General features: G+C 42.5%; 1 protein-coding gene across 1 annotated transcript in view; it reads left to right on the plus strand.

Annotated features, from left to right (window-relative positions):
• The window catches only part of bcr (BCR activator of RhoGEF and GTPase), a gene marked incomplete at its 5' end in the record, with an annotated part of 67,115 nt that overhangs the window by 15,886 nt on the left and 29,644 nt on the right, over positions 1 to 21,585 (plus strand). The window contains one exon of the mRNA XM_079234788.1: positions 20,937 to 21,121. Coding sequence (XP_079090914.1) covers positions 20,937 to 21,121 — 185 coding nt within the window. The remainder of the gene's footprint in view (positions 1 to 20,936; positions 21,122 to 21,585) is intronic.

Raw genomic sequence — 21,585 nt, forward strand, 5'->3', positions numbered from 1 at the left:
AGAGCATCCGAAGATAGATTGAATGTATTAGTAGCGGCATCCAGGTTAAAGGGTGTTATCCTATTCAGGTGGATATATTGGTTTTGATGGTGGACTATTTTCTTGCCATTTTAGTCTCAAGGCCAAACCTCTTGAGAAAAAGAAGCTATATGCCGGTAAAAAGCCGTTATCTCCTTTTCCCTGCGCAGCAAAAGAAGAAGAAAAAAAAAGCCATTTCACTAACTTGTTTTTAACTCACTTTAAAGTGGAAGGCGGGAAGGATTGATTTGATGGTAGATGATAAGCAGAAATTGTTTAATGCATCCCTGGTGAGAGAAAATTATTTGTGAGGGAAAACTAATACTCTGCAAAGTACACTATATTTGCAGGCCTAACAAATTGAAGTGAACTGATATGGCCAACTTGTTAGCAACCATTTCCATTCCATTATCCAAACATCATATATCCTACATCATTCAGAGGATTTAATGACTTTCTTTGAGGGGATTGCTTCTGTCTGGCCAATGCTCACTTTGTGCATTAATGTGGATATTATTTACATGCATGTTTATTTGTGGTCGAGGCCGAACCACAACCGAAACGCTTCTGCTAACGCTTTTAAGTCAGATGTCGGCAGCGCTGCTATATTTTAACACTGATGGCGCAGTCACTCATCTCGTCTGTTCAAGACTGATTCATGGATCTCAGGCGGAGCATCTGACTGAGGGGACAGCGAGGGTGGAACGTCACATCTAAATGTGTTTGTGTAAACGTCTGTACATGCATGTCTTCATCCTCCGTGGCTTGAACGAGTAAAAAAAATCTATTTTCTATCTGCTAGGGTAATGTTTTTAAGGCGTGGAGCATCGACTGACAGGAAGAGAGAGCAGATTTTTAAATAAACTCTTCGGATGAGTAACGAAGAACCATAAAAGGCTTGCAGTCATCAGAGCGACCGCTGCAAGAACAAATGCTGTGAAGTATTTTCAGACTGGGACACAACATAAGCATAGTTAATTTTTCTCTGGAGGCAAAGACTGTTAAAGCATATTTAAGACATGTGCCGTTTGGTGACTCAAACAAAAACAAGCCTGTGTACCACATGGCTGTTAAAGACAGTCTGGATAATGCAGGTACTAATTTGGATCTCTGTCACATCTGTTGGAGGGCAATGGTCAACCTTTTTTTTAAACTTCCTTATGTAGAGTTTAGTCCCATTAAATTGCTGCTGCGCTGACTTTTCTGTTAAAAGTAATAGCGGATCAGGAGGGCTCAATGACAAATAATAAAAAGTGCAATTATCAAAATAATGAACAAGATAGTCAGTATGTAAATAAAAGAAGTGTCTGGAAGATTTGAAAGAGAAGAAAAAATACATTATTTTTTTTCTTGTGTCCAAATTAAAAGGCTAAAACATAATTAAATAATCAGCGTTGGTAACTAGAGATAATATTTCTCCTTGCTGAATAAACTCATAAAGGGCAGCTGATAATAGACGACAGCCTCAGACGACAAGAGTTGACAAAGTTGTACATTTTACAGGCCTCAGAGAGAGTGTGTGTGTGTGTGTGTGTGTGTGTGTGTGTGTGTGTGTGTGTGTGTGTGTGTGTGTGTGTGTGTGTGTGTGTGTGTGTGTGTGTGTGTGTGTGTGTGTGTGTGTGTGAGAGAGTGAGAGTGATGGAATAGAATTCGTGGACTACAGATAGATTGTCATAATATTACTGTGAAACCTATAATTGATGGCTTCAATTAGAGGCTGAATCACCCTGTGATGGTACTCATACCTTTACCGTACCCTTTTATTTTATTTCTCCACACCATCCTTTTCTCAGCTTTCTGTCAGGGTGCACAGATAATTGTGATAAATGTAGCTGAGAAGGCACAAAACCAACCGGACTGGAATTGGCTGAATTTACAGGTTTCTTTGTTTGTTTTTAACAGTCTTCTGTCATTTTACAGATGATGCAATTTTAAAATTACAAACAATATACAGCTGGTTTGTTGAAAATAATCATAAATTTGCAGCTGCAGGTCGTTTACGAGTCATGTTGCAGCGATCGGAGAGATATGAAGGAGAAAACACAGCTGACGGAGATCAAGAGAGAGGTGAAGATGAACTAAAGCGCATGCTGCTTTCCCACGCCCCTCCCTATCTCTACACACACACACACACACACACACACACACACACACACACACACACACACACACACACACACACACACACACACACACACACACACACACACACACAGAGTTATGGGTGACTTGGTGATCCTTTTGGTGTGCAGTTGGAGTGAAAAAGTGGGTCACTCGAGGTTCTTGTCCCATTTCTTTTGGGAGCTATTATTTTTTCTCACTCAAGTGTGACGAGGCCTCAACGTCCTTTGTTTCTCATCTCAATGGATAATGGTTTCTCTCTCTCTCTCCACCCCCCCCTCTCTCTCTCTCTCACTCTCACTGTCCGTCCTTGACCACTGGTTGACTCAGTATTGCCTCAGGCTCAATGCCAAGGGCTCCATCTCCGTGCTAAAAGGTTACTTACTTTGGCCAGCGCAGCCGAAGAGGGTGTGTGACTGACAGTGTGGTGTCAATGTGTGTGTGCCTAGTGACCACATGTGTGTTTGTTTTCCAATTTTAGTGCCAAGTAGTTGTAGGCAGAGTACTCAATAATTTACTTGTGTTCAGTTTTGAGGCACTTGTACTTGATTAGTTCCATTTTTCACAACATTTTACTTCTACTCCACTACATTTATCTGACAGATCTAGTAACTAACTATCCATATTTAACAGTATACAAAGTAATATACTTACAGTAAACTAGTAAGTAGACTACTTTCCAACTACTATTAAATACATATGCAATACAAAAATACTAATGCAATAATGTAAACTTCGGTTGACTGTAAAAAGGGTTGCATGTAAAAACACAAACCTAGGACAAGATGCACTGGATGCATTAATGTAACTTGTGAAAACAATGTTTTCTTTGCATTCTATATATATCATGTACAGTTTATCAGAATACACTGGGAAGCAAGTTGTTGATATAACTCTTGAGTCCACAATGTCTTCAATGAACTGTTCAGTTGATGGAAACAAAACAAAACGGATTTGTTGAAAGCTTTCGCTTCTTGATGATTTGTGATGCTTTTAATCCTTTTCTCTGTTTAGCAGTGGCATAGTGGAAACTGTGACAGAAGTGAACCTCACAAAACCACCAGTATAAATGCTGCTTGTCCTCAAACTGATGTCACTAGTTTGGGTTAATTGTTTCCATGCACACAGTTGAACTGGTGCTTCCTTGCATTTTTCCTGACGAGTCTAATCACACACACACACACACACACACACACACACACACACACACACACACACACACACACACACACACACACACACACACACACACACACACACACACACACACACACACACACTTCACCTTCTACCCGCTGAGCCGGACTTTCAAGATTTTGGGTCAGACACCTCCTCTCTGACACTAACTGTGTGTGTGTGTGTGTGGGGGGGGGGGTTTAGGGCCTTTTGTATCTCACTGATATCCCAACAGTAGCGCGATGCTATCTGTTTCTGCTTAACGTCGGTAAGACAGGTCTTGTAGTGTTATATGAAGTTGCTTTTGTTGGCAGACGGGGGGGTAAAAGCAGCAAACACGCAAGTGACATTCTGAGGAATCTGTGTGTTGTTTTGGGTTGCCAGCCTGCTTTCTGGATGAATACTTACCTACAAACTGACTGCCAAATCCTTTTGTTTCGTCTGGCTTCCCATCTTAATATGATTCATGTACAGCAGAGTCTGTCTGAGGCCTCAGACACGTTGTGTCTGTCTGGATCCATTTCTCTGTGTATTACATGGCTACATTTTCCTACAATTACCATATATTTAGTCATTTGTGGGAGCATCCTTGTGTGTGTGTGTGTGTGTGTGTGTGTGTGTGTGTGTGTGTGTTTATGATATTTTAATGACAAATCTGGTCTATACCTACCAAGTTTATTTGTGTGTAAATGTTCCCTTTATGTAATTTGATTCATAACATCGAAACACTCTGCTACCCTGCTCACCACCAAGGGGGTGTGTGTGTGTGTGTGTGTGTGTGTGTGTGTGTGTGTGCGCTTGAGTCATCATGACTGTCCAGCAGTCTGTAATGTAATGTGACCAGCAGCATACTTGAGGGAAAGCTCATTTGAAGGCTGACAATATGGCTGTTGAACCCAGAGGACAGATCCCACGTTGACTAACATAAATAATCTCAACAAACATGGAGCCAACACATATAATTCATCCACATGTTTCCTTCTCTACCTTCTTTGACTCTTTCCTTTCTCCATCATTCAGACGCCCTCGGGAGAATCGTTGCATTTGTGGCTCTGTAGAGTCGAGCCGAGAACCTTTTGGAAGACTCGCGCTCACTTGACCTTTTGAGGTCACAGCCCTATTTCAAGCCTTTTTATTTTGATTGCCTTAACGCTCTACTCTCTGCTCTATGTTTCTAGATCAGCTTTTAGCTTTTTTTGCATGCTTTTACTACTAAACACACTTTAATTTGCTTTGCTGCAGCACAATAATATTTGCTAGTTGTATTTGAGGAATCGACATTGCATCAGGCAAAATAAAATTGCGGAAAAAAACGCAGGAATAGTGCATTTTTTATATATATATATATATATATATATATATATATATATATATATATATATATATATATATATATATAATAGTGCTGTGTCCTCTTCTTTCCTCGGCTCAGTTCCCCCGTGTGATGGTGTTTCTTGTTTTGTTTACCTTTGTGCATCAGCCGTGTTGATGTGTGACTGTTGGCCTCTGTCTCATGCATGTATTTTTAAATGTGTGTTTGGATCTCATCCTAGTTTATTGCTACGAGTGTTGTCATCGGTTCGTTAGTCATCTGTAAAGCATGTTTAATTGCATTAACCTGTGTTATAGTTAACATAATAACCCTATGACAGGAAGAGAGGAAATGCTGTCAAAGGACAAGTTATCTCTTTTTAATTCTACTGTAAGCGTGTTCGCGGTTAGCAGGCCAGCTATAGTTGACCAACTAGCCCTATGAATCATCCCCACGTCACTCAGCCCAGAGAACCACATATGGTGTAAAGAAGGCAGGTGAATTTCATCGTGCCACTTTCCGGCGCGACTGGGCTCTAAGATTTTGATAAGAAACAATTTTCACACCTTTCATCCACCAACAAATTAACCGTGTCTTCATTCTGTATAGCATCTATCCATCCGGCCCTTTTTGCCTTTGTTCATCCATCCATGAACCAGTAAATTTCCCCCCATGTGTCCTCTCGCTCCACTGCTGCTGAAAACATCAGGAGATTGAGCTGAGTCCAGCTTCTCTTTAATTAACAGCTGGCTAGTCTAATCAAAGTAATGCGATGCTGTTGCATAATGACTTTCATCATCATTTTCATCATCGTCATCATTCACTCTGCATTCATGTGCACATTCACATACAGCAGACGAGCAGGACAGTCAGAAAACCCTGAATTTAGAAGACGCGGTGGGGAACGTGTCTCGCTCTACCACTCTATCTATGTAACTCTTTGTTCTCCTGGTGTGCATGGGGACAGATGGCTCAGCGGTGATCAAATAGAGAATAAAGTGTTTACTTGCTCTCAGGAAATGACAGAAAAGTAGCTTCAGATGAGATCAAAGCACTCCAAAGAAAAGCATGTTCACATGATAAGTACCAAATGCACTCAGTTTATTAGGTACACCTTGCTAAAATGAATGTAGCAAGGCTAAAGCGACTGTGGCTCAATGGTTAGCATGCCCGTCTTTCAATCATAGGGTCGGTGGTTCGAGCCCCGCCTCCGCTAGCCCTTGTCGTTGCGTCCTTGAGCAAGACACTTAACCCCGAATTGCTCCCCGTTGATATCTCTACGGTGTACAGAGCAAAAATGTAAGTCGCTTTGGATGAATGCGTCAGCTAAATCAAAGGTTCTGGACAGAAAGAGTTTGGATTCAAGGGCAGCAGGATGTCGTGGCTTGAGTTAAAGAAGCAGCGTTTCAGTTTGCGCCACCACATTGTTGTACTGTTCAACACCACAAGAACACATCACATATCTCAAACACACACACACACTCATGGATTGGTGAGACAAGCTCGATTCATTGTCACACCCGCCCCTCAGGCTTGATGACAAAAATGACTCCTTTGTTCTTCCACTGTAGTCCAACATGCTTGGTGAGTCTCCGTCTGCCTCCTTTTGTGAGGTCATGTAGAGTTTAATGTCTGTGTGTTGATGAGGAAGACGGCATTTTCCGTTTTTTTTTTTTTTTTTTTTGCTGGTACCAAACATGCACATCTGGCCAGAGTGCGTGTGGGGTACAGTCGTTCAGTGTTGATGGACGGCATTCGTGTGTCCTTGTGGTGCATTTTGCTCTATATGAGGTCATGTTTGCGCGCGTGTGTGTGTGGCTCCCCTGCCTTGTCCTTGGTAGGTAATAAGCATGTGGGACTGCGGCTTTTTGCACATCTGTCTCGTGGTCGAAAAGCTATGCAGTGCTGCTGCTGTGCACCATTACCACCAGCAGCTGCCCCACCCCCCACCTGCTCTGCCCTCCCAGTCACTTTGTACTGCACACACACACACACACACCGAAGGAGGTCGTTTTCACAGAGTTTGAGGACGCCCAAACTCCACAGGGAAATCTGCCTTTGCCTGAATGAGTGCAAGGACCTGCTGTGCTTTCATCATGTTTCCCCTCACTGTGTCATGCACTCCTGATGTATGTATTATTAGCTGCTACTTCACCTCACTTGGTCCAAAGCAGACTCTTTATTCAGGTTCCTGCGTCGTAATGACAGGCTTGATGAGTCAGGAGTCAAGTCCTGCTTTGTTCCATTTACTTCTTTTATCAGTCGGTCTTAAAAAGAAACATGTTGCTGTGGTTTACAAAAGTATAAAGCATCAACTTGATGTTAGAAGTTATATTTTCACACAACAATTCATCTGTAAGCATTGAAAAAAAAAGTACAATGAACGTATCCAGCACAGCAGTACGCATAACACGTAACTTTTTCTCTTATCCATGATACCCAACCACACGCTTTTATTTTGTAATCTCTGCTCATCTTCCATTCCCATTATTCACCAATGTCCAACCTCGCACATTATTGACCAGAAATTGCATCTTTGTTTTTGAATCCACCAATCCCGGCTAGACTTATTGTTGATCGAAGTAATGTAATATGTATTATTGCGTTATAAAACTTCACTTCAGCTCTCTATTAAGTTACACAGAATCAAATAGAGTTAGAGTTTCATCTTATCACAAACAAGTGTTTTGTACGTTTTTTAGAAAGTGTTAGTCAAATAATTTGTTGCCGTTGCGCTAAATGTTTAGCTTTTTTTAATACCTGTAGGAATTGACGCTTTAAAAGTGGTCCTATGCTCTACTGCGCTCTCATAAGTCAAATGACACCCGCGGGCATACGCCCATGCATACACATGAGCAGCCCGACAACCTGCGGGGCCATGCCCTCCCCTGCTTAGTGTCTTGTTACATAAGCAGGCTAACGTGACCCCAGAAAGCCATGTAACTGGCACCTCGGAGTCAGTCATCACCCCGAAAGAGAACGAGGGGAGAGATAAAAGAGAGGTAGAGGAGAGCTATTGAAATGATTAGGAGAAGGTTTTTGGATATTGAGAAACGGAGAGATGTGATTGAAAAGCGAGTGAGGGGGGGGAAAAGCAGACAAAGATTGTGGTGTCCTATCCTATCCACTTTTTTTTTGCAGTTTTGAGTGACAGTCAGCTGCCCTCGTGGCCATGTTTGTAGTTTTCATTGACAGCTTGTAGCCTTGATCTGGCTCAGTAAAAGCTCCTCTCCTGAATCTCTCAATTACCATCCAGCAGAGAAACGCAGAAAAGGCCGTAATCCTCCAATGCGTGTCTTGCATGCACCCGGGGCCCGTCATAGTGTTTCCTTTCTAAACACATTCTTTTAACCCAAAAGGAATATATCATTCCTCCCTCGAGGCGCCAGTGAAGAAATACTCTTAATTCACACTGCCTCCCTCACCGTCTCTCTCTAAGTAGTTAATGCTTCTGAGAGGCTCCTATCTCGTCTAATCTCGTTTTTTCTCTCACTATGTCTCCATGTCAAACCCAATTCCTTGTCATTTTCTGTCTCGAGTCGCAATTTAGGATGAGGCAGATTTACGAGCAACCCTTCCGTCGATATATCTATGCACAAGGTTCATTTGGGAGGGGAGGGGGGGGGGGCAGGCTTTTTCTTTTCCCTCCCGTACAGGCAACACTCAAGAGCTCAAATTGATTCAACTTTCAACCCCCTTCTCCAGTTTCTAACCTTTTGACACAGTGGCCCTCTCTCCCGCTGTCTTTGTGGACAGGTAGGTGTCGGAAAAGCTCAAACTGCATGTCTTCAGAGAGGTATGTGTATCAGAAAATGCCTCAATGAGTAACAAGAGCAAGGCCTACTCTATGCATGGTTAAAGGTCACTCACACTCACACTCACTCACTGCTATTTCAGAGCCGGTAATTGCACTAAAGCAGATTCCTTGTCACTTTTCAAATAGCACAATGCATCAACATACATATCCTGCATATCTAGCTGTCTATCCATTAACAAATTAAGATAAATGATCATGGTAATACAACAAACAATGATTGAAACACCATTGTAACCTATTGTGAATGATCCTAATTGAAGGACACCAGTGAGCATATCAACATTAAGAAAATAAACCTGCGTGGGGGATTTTGAAAAGGGGGGACATGTCCAGCCCATCCCCAATGGAAAGTATGCTTTAGTATGCTTCACACGCCACGCTTCACTGTGCCTAGATTACCCAAGATTCTCTGGAGCATTTGATGGTTATTCCTATAGCGCCCATTTTTCACCGAGATATGAAACTGTGGTTTCAAGAAATGAAATGCTGCTGGAGCAATTTATCTATGTTTTGTGTATTAATTCATTCTTTTCCATACTAATATCTTGATTGAATGAAACTGGATGGGTGGTAAGTTGATGGTCCGATTGACTGATGGGAACTGACGCTCCTCTTTTTCAGGAATTCCATGCTTTAATGTTGACTGAAAAATGTTCAGGGCTTTCCCCCAAATAGTTGTTGTGTCCATGCATTTATTACATAAGACACTGTACTATTCCAGTTCAGTGTTCCTGAGGTTTTATTTAACGTTACCATGCACATATCAATGTACCTGCCATGAAGAGCCACATGCTCTTTGTTTCCATTTGTCCTGGCAGTCTCCATACCGCATGCGTCTATCTCTGCGTGCATGTGTTTGCTTTTGATTTCCTATTTTGAACATATTTCCGATGTCGGCTTGCGTTGATGTGTAGGTGTTAACTGTCTGTGTGACATTGGATATTATGAGTCGTGTCCTTGCCGCAATGCCATAGAGGACAGTGCGCCTGCATGCTTTTCCAGAGGGAACCAGATAAAAAGCACACACACACACATACAGGTCTACCCATGAGCTTCCTATGTCTCCCTGCTACGTCCTGTTGCCACGGAGACCAGGCCTGCGCTGAACGCATTCAGTAAATACCTGAGAGGATTGAGGAGGGGGAGAACGGGCTGGAAAGTGGGTTTGCTTCATTCAAACATCCCTGATTATCACAATGCTGCCGTAAAGGGACAAGAAATGCCATGCAGTTGGCTCGGCTGCGAGCCATTGTTGGTCTTAGTATCACAAGTACACCGTGTAATCCGTCAAATACCCTGCATCCTTCATAACAACCAGAGGATGGATGTTTCATACGGTATAAATGGTTTTGCCTGGTCCAGGCGACCGTCACTTATAGTGCGAACGGTGGGATGAAGACGCATCGGTCCTTCAGCGCCGCGGTGAGATCTAGCCTGGGACTCTGCATGGAGGGGAATCAAATAGCAAACTGGTTCCTCATGACTAAGTCCCAGAGACTGTGGTGAGCTGAGCCCATAACCTTGCAGAGACAGCAGCCAGACAGCCGGCGGAATAGAGATAATTGAAATGACTTTCTGTATAGGCTCTGACTCTTTTTTTCTTTCTTTTTTTTCATCCCCCTAATTATTCAGTGTCCTCATTTCGTGTGTGTGTGTGTGTGTGTGTGTGTGTGTGTGTGTGTGTGTGTGTGTGTGTGTGTGTGTGTGTGTGTGTGTGTGTGTGTGTGTGTGTGTGTGTGTGTGTGCACATGAACAGAGAAAAGCCGCGAGTCTAGGTAGTGTGAATATGTTCTATTATCTTGTGCGTGTGTGGTTGATCAGACATTGTGTGAGAGCGAGGCATGTAGGTTATAAGCGTGTGTTTGTGTCTGTGTCTGTGTAGGTTTTAGAGCCATTATGGGAATATGTGAGTGCAGGGATCAGGTAATTGATGCTGGGACGCTTAAAAGTGGCAGACAGTCAGACTGGCCCAGTGCCAGTTTAAAAAGGGGGGAAGGAGAGAAATGGGAGGAGAAGATTATAGAAGAAGAAATTCCATGGCAACCATCGGATCGGGTGAGAAATTATTTAAAAGGATGCTTAAATGACAGTTTACCTGGAATGCAATCTCACAATGTTCCCCTCCTGTTCTTTATTTCGCAAAGTGCAGTCGCATGCTTGTTCTTCGGAGAGCTGCTTGGGTCGACGTCAAGAAACAAATGACAGGCAAACAGATGTAGGTTGGATCCATACATTCATACGTGTGCTTTTGAAGTGTCCATGAGCCAAACATCGGCCTTTCGGGGTGGGGGAGGGGGTTCACTGCTTGCACAGTTTCTTAATTTGAACAAAAAAACAATCATTCATAAGTTATTCATTTGGGATACTTAATCCCATTTCCCAAGAAGCATGTATTAAAGCGTCCTCAGCATCTTGACAGGATACCTAATCAGAAATGAAATGCTCTTCCTGTTGGCTGTGGTAACCAAGGAAACAGTTCCCCTGGAGATTTGCTTTGGCAAACCTTTATGGTCCGTTTAGCGAAGTCCTAACGCGTGTCCCCTGAACAGCTCCGGCATAAAGCAGCAGTTTATTTCCCTGAGCAGCGATGATGCTGCAGCTTGTGTTTGACCAGAGATTAGGCAGATTGGGGCCTTTTGTGCTCGTTCTGCTGTGTGCTGATGATAAGCGCCACTGCAGGCCATAATGTCGGAGCCGTGGGAGAGGAGACCGGTTAAGATAAAGTTAGTAGAGCCACCCCAACCCACACATTTCACATGCTGGTTTGACAGGAAAAACGTCCTGCTGGATCTCAAATGAGCAAATTAAATCAACAGCTTGTATCGGATCATTTATGTAACTTCACACTGTCCTATTGATTAGATATCATGTTGAAACATTAAAACGTTTGAATGCCTGTAAGCCAGTTGTATGGGCTATATGAAGCTAACGGTGGTATATTATAGAGAGGCAAAAGTTGAGTTGTTTGGCAGAAAGGTTGAGCAGCAGTTCTGAGGGTTTGACTCGGTTCCTCAGAGACAATCTGAGCAGCAACGGTAGCAGGAGTGCAACATTACCTGCGTTACAGGACCCTGGGGAATGTAATGGGCATGGTGTTAGCCTCAGAGATGAAGTAATGGCAGGAACACACACTCATTGAATGTCGACCTTATGTATGAAGTGCAGAAACTGATTGGATGCGGTTTCAAGCGGCGTAGTTGGAAGAACATATGAGCCATTTGCACTTTTTGTCATTACTTCCTTGCGAGGGATTTTATAGCTTTGTCCGACACTGGAGCGATGGCAGTTTGTTGGTGGGACTTGAGACATTTCTAATACTCAATGTGTTTACACCGCACATGCTTTAGTAGCACACTCCTCAAAACGAAACAAAATAACAAGAGTTAAATGCATTGACATGACTTTACATTCAATCACCAAGCTGCTCTCATTATGTGGAAGAAGCCACTCTCTCCATCAGCTGCCAGACTATATTCCCACTATACAGGACCACCTAAACTGTACACATACCATAGTCCCATAACCATAAAATTTACAACCGCTGCACTTAAGTGCAGTAAGTAATAGAAAGTGTTCCACATGAGCACACAAAACCAACCCAGGAACTAACAAAGCCTTTTAATGACTTGGTCTTGGTCTGTTGTTTCATGGTGAAAGCAAGTGGTGGAGGAGTACTCAGATCTTTCACTGAAGTAAAAGTAGCAATTACACAGTGTAGAAAAGTCATGCAATCCTACTTGTAGTCAAGTGAAAGTCCATATATTGGTATCAGAATATATATCTATGGTATCAAAAGTAATTGTACAAACTCTACAGGAGAGAACAGAGGATTATAATTATTTATGCATGAAGCAATACATGACTTAAATGTTGCAGCCGGTAAATGTAATGCTAATGTGTATTATTATTATTATTATTATTATTATTATTATTATAAGATTACTAAGTTGTTATACGTATAATCACATTGTATTAGTTTTTGTTGAGTGTTGTTTTCTAAGTAACCAAACACAATAGAGTGCGGTAGTAGTTGTAGAAATCATATTGCAGTTTGTGTGGATCTGAAAACGCTGTGGTAAAACAAACTGAAAAGATGTGTCAATAGTAGTTAAACCCCCGTGGAACCTCAGTCTGTCACACAGATAATTTACCTTTTATTTGTGGCCCGTCATAGATTATTACTCAATCATTCATCTTTTCCAACTATTAGCATAGTGTCTCCAATCAGATTTCAAATGGCAAGTTGTGGTGTTGCACTCATCACTCATCAACGAAAGCTTTAAAGTGTCAAATCTTCTATCACGTTGCAGACACTGACGTGGAACAATCACTCCGTTCGTTTTTCACATCATGAGTTGTTCTGTCAGACTGGATGAAATGAAACGGGAGCAATACTTGATTGTCATCCCTCTCTTCATTCGACTACAACAAAGCCAAATGAGTTATCTTGATGTCAGCTTCAGGCTGAGATCAATAGACGGATGAGATTCAGTGAAACGTTGTGCATTTTTTAATTGAAAGACTACTCTTTATAAAATAAGTAGCTGACTTTCATTTTTGGCTGTCTGGAAGCACTTATGGAAATCAAATAATCCACAGCCCCCAGCTTCCTCTTCACGTCATGTTCTGTATCCTAATACCTCCTCGGCAGCATGACACCCACAATGTAACTCTATCCAGCGTTCAGGATTGCAGACATTGCAGTATTTTTAAGGAGAGGTATGTGTGCTGATAAGGATCAGGGTCCATTCCCTAGCTAGTGAGTGTATTGATTGAAGTACTAATACTCTTTGTTAATTGGATTTCAGCTCCCCTGCTTAAGGCATACATGAATACACAAACGCATACATAGTAACAGAAAACCCATGTGACCTTTGGCCCCACTCCTCCAATGCGTTAACCTCCAACCTCCAACCTTTGCTCAGCTTGGGACCTTGTGTGTCTCCACCCTCCAGCAACAAACACATGCAAACACTTTACACCTGTGATTGTGTGATAATATGTTGTTATGCCGGATATTCAGATGTTGTCATTTTTGTAGTCACTTTGGTCCAGACTGAAATATTTCAACAACTACTGAATGTATTTTCATGATAATTGTGTCCATATAGTTATGGTCCCCAGAGGATGAATCTGATGGCTTTGATGATCCTCTAATTTTTCATCTACTGCCACCATCGACCACAGCTGTGCTTTGTAATTAGCGCTCAAATGTTAACATGCTAGCAAGCTAACATGTTAAACGACTGCTTTCTGGTCAGTTTTTAGCTTCTAAAAGTTGATCCAGAATTTACCAGATGTGAAAGGAGTTGTCAATGTGACCTTTTGTTCTGGTTTCCCTCATCCAAACCAAATCTCGAAGACATTGAATTCAGTCATGATAAACCGTTTCACTCACACTTTATTCACACATGTGTGAGCATCTTTCCACCAACTTAAATGTTGCACAGATAAAGAAATGGCATTCCTCTGTGTCCCATTTATTCTATTTGTATCTAGCATATTAGAGCAATGATAACCCACACATCATTTATGATGGGCTGCACATAGCCGTTTAGGTTTAAGTGTAAATAAATGAATGAGGCTGCTCTCCGCCCACACGGAAACATATGCAATGGCTGTGGCACTCATGATGTATTAAAGAGAGTTTCAGAGGGTTGAGGTCTGCCCTGATTTACCGCCGTGGTGAGATCGCAGAGTGCCTCCTGCAAAGGCCAACGTGGAAGAAAAGCAGAGAGACGCAACAAAGGGCGAGCGATTCTGAGGAAAGGTAGTTTACAGAAAGAAAGCTCCTGCTGTGTAATGGAAAGGAAAGAGCAGAGAGCAGATAGGAATGTGTTTATTATTGTTTTTACCTTCAAGACACATACTGTAAATACCACTAAAGACCCTCCATTTGCTGATTTAACAGCCTAAAAGCCGCATCTTCCGCTTTTCATCACACATTACCATCTTTGCCTGTAGAAACCGCAGTCTAATGAGTGCTGTCCACGTTTCAGAGCGGAGCCGGTAATTTAGCATGCTGTATTATTAATCAGAGCCTCTGCGTGATTTTGCAGCAATTTGAACGCTTATTTTCCCCCATAATGCTTTGGGGGTCTCTTCGCTAATGAGTCAGTTGGCAGAGAAGACACGACAGGCGCTTGATGAATCAAAGGTCTACCTCTCAGGATGAGCGTGTGTGTGTGTGTGTGTGTGTGTTTGAGCATATGTCCACCAAGACAGGAGAGCGCTCTCCTTGAAAGTCTTGTGTGATCAAAGGAGGAGGCGGCGGGAAGGAGAATAGAAAAGATTGAAACAGGGATAGGAGTAAAACACGCAGCGCCGAGGGAATCTGACACAACGTAAGAGCTACGACATGCGGCTGTGTGTGTGATTGGTTGTGTAATTATCTTTGTGTCCATGTCTTCTACTGTAATTATGTTTATTATTGTGTTTGGGTCATTTTCTTCTGCATATATCTGCCACCTGCCGTTCTGCCTGTCAACTTTTGTCTTCTCCTCACTGTCTCTTCTTCTGTCTTCCTTTTCATCAAATCCTTTTTCTATTGTTTGTCTACTCTCCCATATTTTATACCCGACTTATGACTGATACACTGTCCCCTGGCAGCAAACGCGTGTAAAGCTGGAGACTCAGAAAGCAAATAATTCGTTATTTACTCTGTATTATGTCATTATAAATTGTATAACTTTGAGTTTTAGACTGTTGGTCTGACAAGACATTTGAAGATGTCTTCTTGTCTCTGGAACATTTTAATGGTTATTTTCTCACAATTTAATTACATTTTGTCGAGTAGATAATTCATGTATTAATTTAAAGTTATTTTTTGTGGCACTATATATGCTTTCACTAAGGAATTGTGAGATCTCACTGATGCTTCTTTGACAATAATTAGGGTGAGACAGTCTTCAACCTCAAATGGCGTTGACGCAAGTGACATCACAACGTATCAGAATTCGCACAACTCCTGCAGAAGTCTTTATCCAACTAGTTTTACATGGGCAGTAGAAGGCAACGCAACATTGTTTATTTCCCTGTGGCAGATATCTATGACACGGAGAACACGGCCAAACACCTGTCCCCAAGAGAAGTTTAGGAAAACACACAATCCCACGAATATTTAGCTTTATAAGTGAAACTTGCTGCCGGGTCGCTTCCGCAGAGATTATCCACGCTGAGGCCGAGAGATTACCCCCAGGAAACAAATTGGTTTATTATGATTTTTTAACTCGAGAGATGTTGATAACGCCAGGAACAAGGAACGCCAGGAACAAGGAATTCCCCAGCAGATAGAAATGCGGCTGTGATTACTTGTTGAAATAGTATTCATGATAAATTGGTAAACTACAATTGGGAAAAGGAGATGAGGAAATGTGCTGTCTTCACTGAAGGAATGTTCAGTCTTGGTCCTCTCAAAGAAGCAACAGAAATACAAAAGCTAATTTGTGAAATAAAACCGCTTCCCGGAACACATTGCCTCTGCATGGATGGTGACTTTGCTTATTACATGTCGTGTCTTTTACAGCAATTCTGTGAAGAACGTCTTCCAGATTCATCTTTATCTTGTGAGAGTTCCAATCTAGTTCCACTGAATGGTTTCTATGAGGGTTGCAAAGTGCCCACTGTGACCTCAAGTGAAGGGATTAGGATTCCTCTCAAAACTGTCCCTGTATTCGCATCATCTGAGTATCTGAAAAGAGCCACGCCTCCAGATTTTCATACCTAAAATGCAGATACTGAGGATGTCAAAAATAGAGTCGCCTATTCAGACACTGTGCGCCTGACAAGATAGTGACATTTATCAAATTAACTTCTGTCAAGTGTCCGTGCAGTCGCAGGAGGATTATGAGTGAAGCGGTGTTCAAGTTCATTTGACGGCGTGTCTGTCGCCCCCAGCGATGCTGTAGCTGAGCCTTCACTTTAATTTCCACAGCTTTCCACTTTCTCTGCTGTACCAGCCCCCTCTCCTCTGTGCTAAATTGTCTCTAAATTGGATATTTAAGGGGATGTAGGAACTCAGGGTGCTCTCTCTTTCTTTTTTTTTCTTTTTTTTTTTTTAGCAACTCTCACCTCACTTCCCTCCCCATCATAGTTTGCAGTACTGCACGTGTATTTGTACATTTTGAGGGCCAGTAATAAAAAGCGCAGCGTTATTTGGGAGACAGGGGTGCATCTTATTTATCTCAAGTATCCAGACTTGGCCTCTTCAATAAGCTTAGCCTTCCCAAATCCAGCACACTGTACATGAATCAGATATAGGATGGGGAGGGAGACCATTCCATCTCTGATTGCATTCAACTCTCTCATTAAAGGGCATGAATAAGAGAGAGAGAGTGCTGTAGCGTAACATTAGCATCCTATGGGACTGGGTGGGGCTGGGTGGGGCCTTGAGGTAAGGGTGTGAATGCATTTGTAACTGTGTGTGTGAGAGAGGGAGCCAGAGGTGGGGTTATATCGGCAGTGTTAGGATGACAGGCCTCCTCCTATAAAGGCGTCAGCAGCCGGGGCAGATTTATGACGGCCATGCTGAGGGAAAAGCGTGATGGGGGATGGAGAGGCAGCTCTCACTATCGAGGATATCTTATGCCTCCTTTGAGAGTCACTCCCTCGCTCTCCAATTTCATGGCTCTCAATCTGTTACATTGTCTTTGTCTTCTTTCTTTTCATAGCTTTTTTATTTGATTATTTTCTATTTTATAGTTTTCATAATAATTTATTAGTGTTAATAGTGTACAATTTCTGCCTCTTTTTTAACTTTCACCCCTCTTTTATTTTTTAAACATAAGAAGCATTGTCGGGTTTTAGGCAATAATTGTTTCCTTTGTCTGTCGGCCAACAGCTCTTTTTATCGCAACTCAACTCAGACAAGCCTTTTCATTTCCTGTATATGTGAGAATAAGTGAGGGTCAGCTTGTTTTAATCTTTTTAAGCTATTGCACTGTTACAGTATGATTAGATGTTGTATCCATTATGGCTGAGAGACACTGAGAAGAGGTAGCATGAAGCAAAGAATGAATAGTGATAGAGAGTGTGTGGAGTGGCCTTTCTATATGCTAAATATGCAGCAGCCAATTAGCTTAGCTTAGCATAAAGACTGGAAGCTTCTGATACTCACAAAAAAACACTTTACATTATTATGATCCAGCACTTCTGTAATCTTGTTGGCTGTAAAGTCAAATTGTGTTTTAACGTGTTAAATGGTTTGTTTAGAAGTTATATTTCGGCATAACCAGGCTAGCCCTGCTTCCAGTCTTCATGCTAAGCTAAGCTAACATCTGGGTCCAGCTCCATATACATGATAGACATGAAAGTAGCATCGATCATCTCAAGAAAGCAAAAATACACATTTACCAAAATGTTGAGCCATTCCTTGAACAAAAATGTGATCTCGTCAAAAGTTATAAACGAGATTATCAATTTTATCCGATATTCAGTCAGGTTTTGATACTGTGATAGAGGCACATTTTGTCTGCACCAAAAACATATTGAGGTTCGATACCAAGCACTAGTCTTCTCAGTCGACGTTGATAGTTGCACACAAAACACACAACCAGATGCACAACCCAAAAGGTGTGTTGCCCCCAGAAGTGGAAATGGTTTAACAGTCCCATGTACAATAGTTGAAGAGGAGTCTTCTATTATATAGGAGGCCCCGTCAACGGGTCAGTATCACATGACATGCTGATACCCTGATACCTGCCTGTGATATTGTTTTGGAAAGACCCATGTGTTGCCATGGCAGCAGAGCGCCAGCTGTTCCCAGTTTGATTGTAGTTTTCCACCTGCAGCAGGAAAAAGACCTGTTCCCCTCCCACTGTTTCCATGTCAACATTTTACAGGAATGTGTGTCTTTTTGCAGAGGAATTGTTTGGGAAACAAGGAGGTGGGGGGAGTGAGGCAGAGCAGGAAGAGGAAGATGCAGATCTGTGAGCGGCATGAGGATGAAGAGGCCACAAATCAGCAGAAACACAAGCGATCTGTTCGCAAGAAGGATAGAGAGAAGGGACAGCGAAAGATAAATAGAGCAGTTAGACATGTGCGGGGATGCAGAGGCAAGCAACCAAAGAGCGAGAGAGTCAGAGGGAGAGCAACTGACTCTGGGCTGCGTTAGGAGCAGCGTCTGGGCCGAGATGAGGTCAGACGTGTACAGACTGAAGCCTAGTGTTTGAAGACCACAGGCTGTAGTGACCCATTAACAGACTTGTAAAGCTTAGGTCCTCCCCCACTGGAAACTGCTGGTTTAAAGATACACAAGCAGGCAAGTAGACTAGTACGGCTCTGAACCGGTTTAATGTAGCGGTAATTCCTTTTTGAATCGTTAATTAGTTTATCTGTAGAAAAACAAACATTTTGGATTGTCTGGATTTTCCCAGAAGGTGATTCATTTGGCATTTGGTGTATTTTATCTCCAGTCCATCATTATTATTCATGATTATGGTTTTCCTTCTGTGACTGTGCCCCCCTTGTAACCAAGAGGCGTTTACAGTCTCAAGAATGTTGTTTGGATGCTCAATATTTCTGGCCTCAGGGTTGTGTGGGCACCACAGGCACACTCGCATATGCACACACACAACATCAGTGTGTTTCTAGTGACAGCATTTTTCCAAAACAAGGTGGCAGAAAGATTAAAATAAGTCGGCTCGAGCTGTTGTACTGCCAACATGAATACACAGAGGTGGGGTTGGCAAACAAGAAAATAAAAACATGCCAGGATGCCACTCATTCATTTCCCACTTGGTGTTTTTCACATCTGTATTTTAAGACAAGCAGTGCATCAGACCGTACCTCGTGCATTGTCTTTTTGTTTGCATGCCGTCTTCTGAATGCTTTAGTTGTTTCCTAAATGTGAGATTTGGTAACTTCGAGATGCTTAATGCATGAATACAGAAAGCTGCAGGCTGAGTGTGTAGGTATGTGCTTAGTAAACACATACAATCTTACCTAAAATCATACCACAGTGCAATTTAGACATTGCACAATTTAAAATGGGATACAGATGAATGTTATGGAACACAACAATATAACATTCATAACTAACAGCATATGTGCATGGGGTTGCAACATGCAACAGCAGTGACACACACTGAGACAAAAAATGAATGAAGAATGTGACACACACACACACACACACACACACACACACACACACACACACACACACACACACACACACACACACACACACACACACACAGGGCCTCTATGTTGGTCTTTGCCTGGCAGGATGCCGTTGGTCAAAGCAGGCGCAGTGGGCAGCACCCGCCCACAGGCAGTAGCGAGTACACAGAGCGAGCGGTGGGTGGGCTGAAGGTCAGACGGGCCCTGAACACACCAGCATTGTTCTTTCTATCTATCTCTTTCTCTTCTTCTTGACACCATGACCTGTGACTTTAAGACCATATGTCTGTGTATGTGCTGGCGTAAGACACATATTCATCAAACACAGTGAAATACTAAAAAACATCAGTGACTAATAAGCCAATAAGCTATTTGAACTGGTGTGTTTTCTGCATGTTTTATTGTTTGACAGCAGCTCTAGAAAGTGCGGTTGGAGGTTATGAGTCTGAGTCAGCACAGAGGAGGCCTGACCAGCTTTCTGAGAAGTTCAGCTCTGTTGAACATAGGAGTGGGAGGCGATGAGCAAAAGGTCTTCTGTGACTTTCAGAGATGCTTGATGTCTTCCCCCCAGCTGTAACACACCAGATTCCCCGAACCACTGACTGTACTCTCTCCTCCTGGAAGCTGAACAATTTGAACTCACAAAAACGTGTTCAGTGGAAGCCACAGCTTGAACGCATCGCATCGCCTCACTGAGTGTGACGTTGTAAAACAAGGTCTTTGCAGTCAAATTGTAGTTTGTTTGCATCCAGCTCACTGGCATTTTGTTTCTCGTTCTTTCGCTCCCACCTTTCCCCGTAACGGGCAGCACGAGTAATTATACGCAGAGCCACTTTGTGCTGGCTGAGCTTTTGTTCTCCCACAGAGAAAGTGATAGCGGCCAACGCAGAAGCAGGTCAGAGAGAGGTTGCTGAACATTCCCCTGGGGATGCTGCACTCGGTGTTAAAATTATTTGAACCTTGACCCAGTTTGTAGTCGGCCTCTTCAAGTGCTTTCTCTGAGAACTTTATGTTTTTCTATGAGTGCATGAACAAAGATGTAGGGGGAACTCATTTTGTATGCCCCAGTTTCTAGAATTGCATTAATTAGTGTTGGAAAATTAGCTCCTCACCTTCTGTGAGCATGAAGCCAATCAGCAAATGTAATACATGCATCTACCCAGTGTGCTTTTGTGAAGGCAACTTTCATGGACTTTTGGTGAGATTGAGGCTGTCTAAAGTTGTGTTTCTGAAAGAAATGATGGTGTTTGGTGCAGAAAGCTTGATTTGCATTATTTTGGTGTTTCGCAAAAGATGTCTAGATGTCTGCGTCAAAAGCGGTTGAAAGAATGTTTAAGGTGCCAACCTAAGGTTGCGTTTTCTCCCCGGTTACAGATGGTCATTTCACCGGGACGCCTCCCACGTACGGTTACGATGCAGACCGCGCAGAGGAGCAGCGGAGGCACCACGACATCCTGCCATACATCGACGACTCGCCGTCATCTTCACCGCACCTCAGCTCCAAGAGCCGCAGCAGTCGAGACACCCTCTCCTCTGGATCGCTGGAGTCGTCCAAGTCGGTAAGTATGCAGTGCTTTTCAACTGTCTCCTACTGCTGGAGATTGCATCTGGACAATTTTCTCAACGGTTTTCTTTCGGAAATTGACTGAAAATGGAGCTACTTAATATTCCTTTTTTTTCTTATACTATTATTACAAAGTATAATACCATATGAATGTACGATCCTACAAACATGGCTGGGATTACTCTTCAATGGCCAATAGTTACGTAGTTTGACCTCAATACAGTGCAGGAAGTGGGCTAATTTATTCTTAAAGCAATCCCGATCCTTCAAAAATCTGCGAATTGATGAGAAAATCAAATCTGCCATTTGAGAGGATTGATAAAGGACAATATCGCCTGCCTCATAACCCCAGAAGCAGTCATCCAGGGAAGAAACTCATCCCCCTTAAGAGTCTGTTTTTTCTCATCCAGGGTATTAGGCAGAATTACCTCTATCACCTCTATCACCCCATCGCTGCCT

Source organism: Taurulus bubalis, assembly GCF_910589615.1.
Source record: "Taurulus bubalis genome assembly, chromosome: 19".
NCBI classification, from domain to species: Eukaryota; Metazoa; Chordata; class Actinopteri; order Perciformes; family Cottidae; genus Taurulus; species Taurulus bubalis.